The 11960-nt window shown below is 33.0% G+C and overlaps 1 protein-coding gene across 2 annotated transcripts in view; it reads left to right on the top strand.

The window, feature by feature from the left end:
* LOC18598619 (polyglutamine-binding protein 1) overlaps nt 668-11960 on the top strand; it is a 24472-nt gene continuing 13179 nt past the window's right edge. The window contains exons 1-9 of one of the 2 annotated variants that reach the window (XM_007028208.2): nt 668-854; nt 942-982; nt 1072-1147; nt 1240-1318; nt 1672-1755; nt 1830-2044; nt 2304-2360; nt 3421-3580; nt 7001-7220. In XM_007028208.2, coding sequence (XP_007028270.2) covers nt 798-854; nt 942-982; nt 1072-1147; nt 1240-1318; nt 1672-1755; nt 1830-2044; nt 2304-2360; nt 3421-3580; nt 7001-7220 — 989 coding nt within the window. In that variant the 5' untranslated portion in view covers nt 668-797. Of the gene's footprint in view, nt 855-941; nt 983-1071; nt 1148-1239; nt 1319-1671; nt 1756-1829; nt 2045-2303; nt 2361-3420; nt 3581-7000; nt 7221-11960 lie in introns of those variants that run through there. The other variant, XM_018122321.1, reaches the window with a different exon arrangement.

The raw sequence follows: 11960 nt of genomic DNA, 5'->3' as shown, positions 1-11960 counted from the left end.
CAAATCTCGATACTTCAATATTTGTCATTTGGAATTTGGTTTTTCAATGCATGGAGTCACGATACTCACCAAAGATGCCTCGATTCACCTTTTTCCTTAGGATTCAAAACTAAAAGTCTTGATACCCTCATACGAGGTCTCGATACTTCAAGCTAGTTTGAGCCTCTTTCAACACGATTAAACTTTAAATACTTAGCATATTTTTCAACCAAAATACATAAGGGTTTTCATAAAGTCTTCATATTTTGATCATTAGCTTTTATCATACCAAAAAAAGGATTAATCATAAAATTAATAATCTAGATTGAAAAGATGGAAAGACCTTTCATAGTATAAATGAAAAGCCCAAAACACCCTTTGGAATTCATAAAATCACATAAGCACTTATAAATGATTAGAAACTCAAAACTGCCCTTGACATCTCAGAAAATGACATAGACACATGTTATGCTCTGAGAGTTGTATATGAGCTAAAATAAATATATTATAGATTCTATTTAATAAATCAAATTTATAATAATTATTTTATTTTATTTTATTTTGATAAAATAATTATTTCATTATTTTTAACGAGAAATTTTGCATCGATTAGTCAAAATGATAGAGTATGATTTTGATGGAAGAACTAATAATTTATGTGAAAAAATGAAAAGAAAACATCCAGAATAGGACGTACAAGTGGTGCGACGGTCCACTTGGAAATGCCGCGGTGAAGTGAGAAGAGGCATGCAGGCAGCGGCACAACCTCGCGCTTTTACAATTACAAGACATAGTAGCAAACAACTGCTGTGCAAAAGATGGAAGACGATTTGCAGAATCAAAATCCAGTACCTCATGTCCTTCTCCACGAACAAGTACCTCGCTCCACCCCCCTCTTTTTTCTTTAATTTTCCCTTTTCAAGTACTGTGCTAATCTGTGTTTGCTAATTTTGTGTTACCAGGAGATTGCCACCCAAAGAATTATCCAGGCACAGAGCCAGAGGTATTGGTTTGGGATTCTATTTCTTTTCTGTTTGATCAATCTGTTAACCATATGATATCATTTATGTGCTACAATAAATTTAATTTCAGAGATGCAGCTGCTGGACCTCCGTCTAAGGATGGCACTGACGTTTTCTCGGAGCGGCCTGATCCCAATGCTCTGAAAGTGGGTAATTGCTTTCGTATTTGCAGTGTTTGATCATGTGTTAATCTTCATAGTTTCTCATTTCTGTACAATACGTATGTACACTTACACAGGAGCATCTACTGAAAATGACTGCAGAGCACCGTGCTGAAATGGCTTCTAAGCGTGGCAAGCCTACCCCTCCTGAACAAGGTTGACATTTCATCATATCCGTCCTTCTGTTTTCTAGTTGATGTGATTCTCTACTTCACTCCTCCATCTACTTCTCGTCCTACCAACTAAAAATGAAGTGTTTTCATCCACTACTTCTCTAAAGTAAAAGAGGACAAAAAAATACAAAAACTTCTCATCTCCTTCTTTGTTGCACTGAAGTAGGAAGGTTTCGGACCATATGCATTTTTGCTATTCAGTGGAACATGTGGAGAATTTTTTGTGATTTACGTCAATTAGACACTTTGATCATTGTTTCAGATTATTTATTTACTACTTTTGTAATGAAGGAAGCAAAAATGCAAAATTTGGTTAATTCTTCGCTTTGGCTTCAGGTGACATAGAAATTGGAAATGGGTATGGTGTACCAGGTGGAGGTGCTTACTATAATGCTTCAGGGCCTAATATTGCTGCACCTGGTTGGTTTTATTATCAATGCACTCTCACTACTTTCATGATTATTTACTGAACCAAGTTTGTATTCTTCACCCAGATAAAAAAGCAGGTTATGATTTCATGCCTTTTAATATTTCAAGAAATTTGGGACTTGTAAATAATGATGTAAGGCAGAAAAATTCTGAGCTTTGTGGAGGATCACAAATAAAGGCTGCATCTAAAGACTTGCCTGAGTACCTTAAGCAAAAATTGAGAGCAAGGGGCATTCTCAAAGATGGTGCAGCGAAAGATGATCTATCAAGATCTGATAATGCAAGTTTATTTTCTATGTTTCATTTCCTCTTCTCTTATTCTCTCCTTGTTTTAGTCATTATAGGTTGTGTTGAAATGGAAAAGCATAGGTTCAGGACTTCATTATTTTATCTTTTCTGGAAATTTACCTATTCTAGTTTGTGAATAGTTATTTCTGAAATTCTTATGAACTTTGTAATGCGTAAACTTCTTCATATGAGTGCCAGTCAGTTACCAATACTTATGTAACTACTTACTTGCTTTTTCCTTTGGATTTCAGAACTTGAAGACCAGTTCACCTCAGCTCATGGCAATTGAGAAGTTGCCTCCTGGGTGGGTGTGTATCAATGGCAAGCTTTGTGCTTTGGATTTAATTTGGTTTCTGTTTGTTTTAAAGCTCTTTGGAATCTTTTTTTTGTTCTAGATGGACCAAGGTTTAAGTCCTTGACATGTGATTAAGCTTTAAGTTTGTGCTGGCTTCAATTTTATGTGATTGTTCTATTAAATCTTTAAATGTCATCAATTGTAAGCAACTTGAAACCTTGATAGGAAATATAGGGGGAAAGGAAAGTAGACTACTTTGCATGGGTGAATTAATAATCTTTTATATTAAATTTGTATATGGGGTTAGCAAGGTCTTTTCTTGCCATAAAAATATTAAAATCATAAACCATTCTCAAGATAACAAGGCCATAGCAGTATGCAAGTGAACTTGTCAATGAGTTCATGTTTTCACAATTTCCATCAACTAGGTTTTACTTTCGTTCTAGCTCAACTAGAAGAATTTGAAATGTAAAAGTTGCTATAATATGAATACTTAGTGAAAGTGAATTCATTTACATAAAAAATCATGGAAGCTTTAAAAAATTAAAGAAATTAGTTTTGGGGATTTTCTGGTAGTAGCAAACTTTTTTAGGTTTGAGCTTTGGGCCAATGAAATGGGCGGTAGAAAATGGAACAAAAATAAGGAAAGGCTCCATTCAGTTTTTTGATGCTATTATTTTAAAGCTTTTTTATGATAACTATTATGGGATTGGACTTTCTTGAACTTAGACTGTCTCCCTCTGAAAGTTTTCTTTTAGGTTCAAACTTTTACTTCATGTATTTATGTTATTGCACTGGTACATAAGAAGATGATTCTTCATTGCTGCAATTCATTTTCATGTGAGCTTTCTGCATTAATTATTGGTGAGTAGGTGCCCTTTTTTAATACTTTTTTTTACATATGGGTGTAAATAGTTTTTGATATGCAAGAAAAAGAGGAGGAAAAATAAAAACATTCTTAGCAGGACATGACTGTAATTTTATCTTTAAGTAGTTGTAAAGTTGATATTCTGGAAAATTTTCTTCTAGCTTTTATTTCATGTCTCTGTTAACTTCTTTTAGTTCTTTTATAGGTGGAAGCAAAAGATCCTTCAACTGGTGCTTCATATTATTATAATGATGGTACCGGAAAGAGTCAGTGGGAAAGACCTGTAGAAACATCTTTGAGTGCTCAGGTTCCATTTGCTACACAACTTGTGGGAGATTGGGTGGAAGCGGTAGATGAAACAACAGGTTTGCTGTGTATAAAGTTATTTGTCTGATTGTCTAATTCTGATCAATTTTCTGAATCCACAATTTGATTTTCTTTTGGGATGAATAATACAGAATGTGTGATGTTGTTCTACATCCATATAAATTTTAAAGAATAATAAATACTAATTATATCTCTTAAGTGTACAAATACCATCAAATCTTTTGGGGTGCAGCTGCAGTGATTAGTAAGAATGTTCCTACATTATGTTTGAGAATAACCATTGATATTTTTTTTATTGGAGTGGAACATTTTTGTCTACCAAACTTTGAAAGGCTCTATGGTTAAACTGATATTTCGATACTAGTATTTGCTTATGAGCATCTAACATTTGAAAGGTTAAAGGTTGCTTAAATGCAGACTGATGCTCGTTGTATTATCTGCATTACATATGAAAAATGCATGCAAAACAATTTGGTTTGGTTCGAGTAAAAGTGGTTTTTCATTAAGTTTTCACTTTAGTATTAATGTGTGTTTCATAATATTCAAGTGGGCTGATCCACCAGGGTAGGGAATAGAGAAATAGAGGAGGTGAGATGAAGGAGAAGAGGACAATGGGGAGAATGGCTATTCTATTCTCCCCTATTCTTATGTGCATAGTTATTCCTATGTTTGGTTCATTTTGAACCAAGAAATGGCCATTCCTGGAAAAGTTAGAATAGCTATTAACCATTTTGTGAAATTACTGTCCGTATGATAAAACCTAACCTAGCATATAAAACCCTTTTATTTTCCTCTTCTTTCTCTCTCTCTCTGTCTCTCTCTTCCTCATCCGCCTCACTCTTTCTCTCTCTGAACCTCTTCCATTGCTGCCTTCCTCCTACACAGCCAGCACCATCCTCTTCTGGTTGGCATGACAAAACCCTCTTTTCTTCCTTCCTTTACAGCCAAGGTTGTCCTCCACATTTTGGAGCTTCAATGGCTAGATCTGGCCATGAGAAGCACTAGATCATGCTCCAACGGCTAGATTTGGCGAAGAGAAGTGCCAGATTGATGCTTCATTGCATTGACGACATCTTTGGTGGCTGATGGCAAATTAGAGAAGAGGAAAGACAAGAAGAAAAGGAAAAATGAAAAAAAGAAAAAAAGAAAAAGAAATTAAAATAACAATCATATTAATATTTTAATGATAACATATTAAATTATAATTTAATAATAACATATTTATTGCCGAAAGTTAATGCATTTAAAAATCCCATAAATTTTATTAAATTATTATAAAGGGTATTTTGTCCTTTTATCACTTATTCCTTTATGATTCCAAAACTATTTTTACCAACCAAACATTGAGATAATATCAAAATGGCAATTCCACTCTATGAACCAAACTACATAATGGCAATTCTATAGTTGCCATAATTCTTTTCCCACAAAATAGCAATTCCATTCCCCCTCTATTCTATTCTACGAACCAAACATGCCCTTAATTCTTACTTTAGAAACCAAAAAGCTAAAGTCTTCGAAAGTGGGAAGATAATTATTATGGTTGTAAGTATTTACCTATCAACATATCTGTCATACTCAGTCCCCACCTTGAGTATCACTTGTCTTGTGGAATCCCATAGGTTGATGCCCCGTTTAAGATGAAATGAAATATCTGCAAACCCCTTCATTTCTAACTTCTAGTTAGATTAGGGATCTTGTCAAGCTGAACCTTGAATAGTGGCCTAGCAGCAAAATTTGTTTCCTGTGAGACTGCTAGGTATGTGAGGGATACTTCTACTATTCCGAAATGAAGAAGGTGCATTATCATTTTCCTTTAAGCTTACCTTTCTCACATGTCTTTTTTTATAACCCTCACAATTTACGTAACTGATGTCATCTTAGGGGTTAAACTGCTTATCAGACTAGGGTTGGTGCTTGAATAACTTATAGGAGGAACTATAGAATCATAGTTGTATATATTTGATACTTTGGGCCAAAAGTGATGAAAATAAATGTTGAGGCAAACTTAAATTGTAGTAATAATTTAATTTTTAAATTGTTAGAATCTGAGCATGGCTCATAAATTCAACACCATTGATATGTCACTGTGCAATAAAGAATGTTGACATATAGGCAATCAAGTCTATATGATATGAAAGGAGAAGGCTTTAAGATATTTTTTATTTTCGAAAATGGATAAGGAAGGATGAAACTGAACTTGGAAATGTAGATCAAGTGGCTGTCTAACCTAATAAGTAATAGGCAAATTTTAATGGATGAATGCCAACCCTCTAGAGTACAAAACACCACTAATTTGGAAAACCAAACTTTGTAAGTGGAATTTCGTAGGAAATAGGATTACCATGTTGAAAATATGGGGTTGTGGTTATTGTTGCATCATGACATGGCCATAATGGGCCTATTGATGGATGTATGGCATGGAGGCTGACTTCAGTTAGATGACATAAAGTGTTAGATAAGCATTTATGCTGTCTTTGAAATGAGCTTTTGAGATTGCCACTTGAGCATATATGCAAGTGCACATTAGTTAGTACATGTGGCCCATGGATTTGGTTGTAAAGAGTAGTTTATGTGGGTGTATATGAGTCTTTTAGGCTGCAGTTCTGATGGTTTTTGGGATTTGGGTGATGTAGAACAAGTAGGGGAAAGAGATGGAAAATGGAAATTTAGAGGGAAAATCAGAGATATACAGAAGCAATTAGGGAAAACAAAGAAAATAGGGAGAGAAATAGAAGACTTTGGAGAGAAAACCAGAAAGAATCAATACAGGGAGAAATCATAATAATCAATATGTCTACTCAAAAAGTTGTCATCCAGCTTATCAAAAAAAAAAAAAAAAAAAAGCTATCATCCAAGGCTAATCAAAACATAAAGTAGCATAGACATTTATAAGCTAAAGCCTAAACTCATAAAATACCAAATATAAACCTAAAACTCTAATACTTTAAAAGTAAAGTGTAAATACTAATTTATATAAAATAACCTAAAAATGTGTAATATATGTGACAATTACAACCAAACCCATAAAAAATAAAATAAAATCCTTCATGACTTAATCTCTCAACTAGCATAATTCCATCCTAAATCATTGGAGCCAATTTCTTTGTTGGAGGTGGTGGTGATAGAAAAAAGTCCCCAAAAGGTGGTTGAAAATGTTCAGAAATATGAGTTGAGTTGGTAGAAAATAGATTGTTTTGCATTGATACCACTTGATGCAGCATGAAACTAAAACTTGAAACAGCATGGTTGACCTGCTTTGATATGGCTCCTGCTTGGAGAATAATGGAACACATTACCTTGTATTTGTTACTGCATGCATATTTTAACCTTTCTTTTCCGTAAAATCTACTATGTGCATTCAGATAGTAACATTGCTTTCTTGTGCCTTTTAACTTAGTACACAAATTTAAGGGTTTTTCTTTTTTCGTTCTTTTTTTTTTTTGGCTAATGTATAGGGCACAAATATTTTTACAATACAAGGACCAATATATCTCAATGGGAGTGCCCTGATTTATCGCAGCCGGTTGCATTAGAGCACCCAGGGAGCAGGTTTTCTGAAAATACTGTTTATGGCAATTTGGCTTCTCAATCACCAAACCTGGACAAATGCATCGGTTGTGGAGGTTGGGGAGTGGGCCTGGTGCAGGTTTGGGGTTACTGCAATCACTGTACACGGTATATAATGTCTTCAGAAACAACTCTCAGTATTGCATTTTATTATGATGCTGAACAAGCACTTTTAACCCGTACATTTTAGCAGGTTGCAAAACAAAGGAGCACATAAACATTAACTTGCATGCTAAATTTATCTTTAAGTATTTAAAAAAATAAAAAACTATATTTTTATTGTAATTATTATAATGATACAATTTTTTTTTGGTACAATTGAGAAAATTCAAGAAGAGAGAGGAGATTTCAGCCTTAGATCTTAATCCTGAAGGGGGGGTTAAAACCATTAGACCAAGTTTGAGTTTTATTGTGGTATAAAATAATTTTTGTAACATATTATATTATAGAACATAATCTGGATGAGTGAATTGTATGTTCTGGTAAAAAAGGAAAAAAAATCATGTGCACTGGAGCTCCTACCAGGTAACAACTATTTTATGTTAGTAGTTGAGGGCATTATGTTGTAAATTATGAATAAATACATAAGGAAACAATGTTCTCTTGAATATTAATTAGCAAAATATATATCCATCAAACAAAATGTTTTTCTTGGAAAATATGTTCTTCTTTTTAGCAATTCTTGTTTGTTGTCCATGTAAAATATTAAAAACTAATAAAGTTACTCTACTGAAAATCAAAGAACCTAACCAACTAAGATTATTTTTCACCTTATATATATAACTTAATTTTTCTTTCTGGGTGGAATACATTAAGTGTGCACCCTTACATCTATATCATATTTGAAGAATCAAGGAATAGAATAAAAAATTGTCATATGGGAAGTGAAAGATAATAGAGAAGCTGGGAGAGTAGTGGACCCTGAAGGCAAAGACCAGGAGCCTTAGATTAATAAAAAGAAAGAAAGAGGAAGTGATGAATCAGGGAAATGTGGTAGTTGAGGTATTAAGTAATCTAGGACTTTATTTTATACTTTACGAGTTTGACTGTAATTTTTACATATCTTTAGGCTCTTTTGTTATACTTTCATATTAATTAGTTAATTTCCATGTATTAGGGTTTTAGAGTTATATTTGGTATTTTGAGTTTAGGGTTTAGCTTATAGATGTCTATGTTACTTTAGGTTTTGATTAGTTTCTGGATAATGAATATTTGAGATTGTGAGATATTGTGTATTGTGATTTTCTCTCCCTATTCGTTCTTTCTGGTTTCTCCCCATAAGTCTTCTATATCTCTGCCTATTTCCTCTGTTTCTCCCTAATTTGCTTCTGCCTATCCTAGATTTCCCTCTAAATTGTTATTTTCTCTCTCTTTCCCCTACTTGTTCTACATCAGAAAGCCTCTCGAAAGCACTTAAGAATAAAGAAAGAGGATCAACTTTCTGGAACAATGCATCTGTGAAATGGACACAATGTTATAATAATAGTTGTGACGTCCTGTTTAGTGGGTAAAATTCAAAAAGCCCCTTAAAATACTTCAAAAAGACATTTTGGTCCCTCTTGTTTCAAAATGATGCTTTTGATCCCTTAACTATTAACACTGTTAGTCAACAGTTAAACAAATAATAACCAATACTACATGCATATTTTAGGACACAAATGCCTTTTTTAAAAAAAACTGCTCATGTTTCTTTCCAAAACTTAATAAAATTTATTTTGATATTAATAACGTTCAATATATGACAAAGTAGAAAAAAACTTAAAACTTCATAAAATTCTAGAATGGGATTTGTGAATGTTGTAATTTGTCTCATTTTGATACTTAATAAAATTCAATATTTAACAGAGAAGAGATAAACTCAAAATCTTTTATATATAGTAATCAAGTCAAAATCTTTTCATGTCACCTTAAACCCTAGTTTCAAAGAACAAATTTTGGGGAAAATTATTTCAATAAAATTTGTAAGCATAAGTAAAAAATCAATTTCTTGATCTGACACCATCAAATTTGAAATATCCATCATTGAACAAAAGATTTACTTTTTAATATATGCTTTTCAACGGAAATTTTTTTTTTCAAATTGTTGGAAAAATAAAGAGTTTGATGGCAATATACTTTACCTTAAGAAAGAAGTTTATGGTTTAAGGTAGATACGGCTTCAAATTTTTGGGCCTTCAAATAAAAATGTTTTAGGTTTTTTTTTTTTTTTTTTTTTTTTCTGATTAAGGTTTTTAAGGGATTGATGAGCAGATTTTTTTTTCAAAAGAAAATGTTTAAATTAAAAAACTAATATAAAGGGTATTTATGTCTTAAAACATTTATGTAATATTTGGTCTAATTTTTTAACGGTTGACTAACTGTGTTAGCAGTCCAAGGACCAAAAATATCATTTTGAAATAAAAGGGACCAAAGTGTCCTTTTGAAGTGTTTTGAGGGGGCTTTTTGGATTTTACCCCTGTTTTAGTTGTCTTAATGTTTCTCGTTCCACTGTTTCGATGGTTGCTAGTTGATTTGAATAAAACTGTCACAGTTGGTTTCATTTTTCAGTAAACTTTTATTCCTTTTTTTCCAAGTTTCTTTTGGTGCAGATTGTTTTTGAATTATTGTTAATTGATAAAGGAAAGTATGTCCTGCTAAGATTATATAAGTGCCTTTAAATATTTTAGGAAGTAGTAAACACTAGCACTGTTTTCCATTGTCCACAAGATTTTATATTGTTTGTCTAAGAGAAGAAAAGCAAATATAGAGAGCACACAAATTGGAAATAAAGAAAGGAGTGGCACCCTCAAGAACTAGGGTTATAGAAGAAAGTTTATCTACTGAAGTCCTTAAAGTAGTCTGTAGCTTCAAATTATAAATTATGAGAGCCCTTTTTTTGTCAAAATAGGCGGTTGAGGCTTTTGATTTAGATTTCATATTTGTGCATACCATGTGAAATGGTAAGAATGAAGTAAAGATTGAGGGACTTTAAGTCATGGAAAAGGCTCCTGAGTAGTAATTCAGAGGCTGGTTTGATCTATTTTTATGATAAAATTAATAGCTAAACCAAGAATTGTGCCTGGGTTTATGTTTTTGCAAAAAATGGAGAAAATTCTCTAGAAAGAGAGCAAACGTGGTTGTATTTACCTGGCTTTCTGGCCAGTAACACATCATGACAGCCAATGGTTATAATTCTTGTTGGTACAAGAACTAAAAAAAAAGTTCAAGGTCTAATAGTACTCAAAAGGAAGTATGGTTGTTTAAAGGTTTGCTAGTATATATGCTACTTTGCTATTTGAATCGTTTGAAGTATACCTTTCTTGACATTTCTTTTCAGAGTATCTCTGTGGCATAGGTGAGCTGGAAATGCCTTGCATTTATATCAAAAGCATTTTGTAACAGTATTCAGCTAGTATATCCCACACTCATCTTCCTCTTTTCTTAAACCAACCATTGGGATCTGAGTTTTATTTAACTTAATAAAATTAACCTTTTCATGCCATTTTAATTAGGGGATGTTAGGGTACCATGTTTACATTTTTTAAATAGAGAGGGGAAAGTTGGTATTTACAGTTAAAAAAGTTTTTGAGATTCATCCTTCTATATATAAAGATCTATGGCACGTCTTAAGTTTCTGCATCCTTACAGAACCTTCAGAAGCATGCATGAAGTTTGGAGGGAAAAATAAGGGAACCTGGCCTAGTTGCTTTTGGTGTTGGAGGTTAAAATCTTTGCAACAGCCAGGCACACTGAGAACTAGTCTTACTGGCATTAATTTTTTTTTAAATGATTTAAGATCAGGTTGTGATCTTAAGCAGTTGAATTTTTTTTATTAATTCACAAAGGGAGTGCAGCCTGGTTGGTTTTGGGGTTTCAGGGGAACACCTTTGCAACAGCTAGGCGCACTAAGATCTTCTCATGTGTGTGGGAAGAAATATTCAGAGACTTACTTGGCATTCAGTTTTTCTTTTTAAACTGTTAAAGTCGACTTGTGATCTTAAACAGTTGAATGCTTTTGTGTAAGTCAGTTAAAAAGAGATGCTTATAGCGTTTTGCCTAATATCATTGGATTATGATATTCAAATTGGAGTTCTCTTTTTTTTATTTATTTGCTTTTGGTTTAAAATGATGTACCCTTTTCCTTTTCTAATGTAAACAATTGGAAGAAGGAGCTGTTTACAAGCTACTAGATTAAAATTGCATTGGATGTTCCATATGTATTTCATGTGTCCTTTTGGACAGCGAGCCAACTTTATAGTTTTTACAACAAACAATTTGCATATATGAATACTTCTGTGAATAAAAGGGAATTCTGTGAGAGTTCATTATGAGATACTGGGATTAGCTTTTGTGATGTAACCTATTGTATCAAGGAAATTGTACATAACCTTAATTAGTTCGGGCCTCTAAAAGCCATTTATACTTAAATTTGGTTGCAAAACATAAATTATTTCCCAATGATTCAAGGTATAGGTCCTGTGGCTATTTGTGTATACATTTATATGTGACATCTGTCAGTGATTAAAATCTGGTTTAGGTCAGACAATTTAAAATGATGTACAAAAGAAATGTTGTAACTATCATGCCATGATGCCATTGGTTCTAGAGGTTTTCTTGTTTTGTTTTCATAATATGTGGAACATTTATGGAGAACGAGATGAGAAACTGGTGCATTTAAGATACCATTGTGAAACTCTCTTTTCTTTTTGCTGGCCATGCCAGATCAGAAAATGAATAAAAGGAAATCAAAATCATTTTTCTTGCCAGCAAAATGCATTGTTTGAAAAATAAGATATTGAGACTTGTGAACGTGGGATGTTCTTAACTTGGAGTAGCACATACATACATACATATATATATATATATATA

Source organism: Theobroma cacao, chromosome 5 (assembly GCF_000208745.1).
Source record: "Theobroma cacao cultivar B97-61/B2 chromosome 5, Criollo_cocoa_genome_V2, whole genome shotgun sequence".
Lineage (NCBI taxonomy): Eukaryota > Viridiplantae > Streptophyta > Magnoliopsida > Malvales > Malvaceae > Theobroma > Theobroma cacao.
This window is presented reverse-complemented; position numbering and strand designations above follow the sequence as displayed.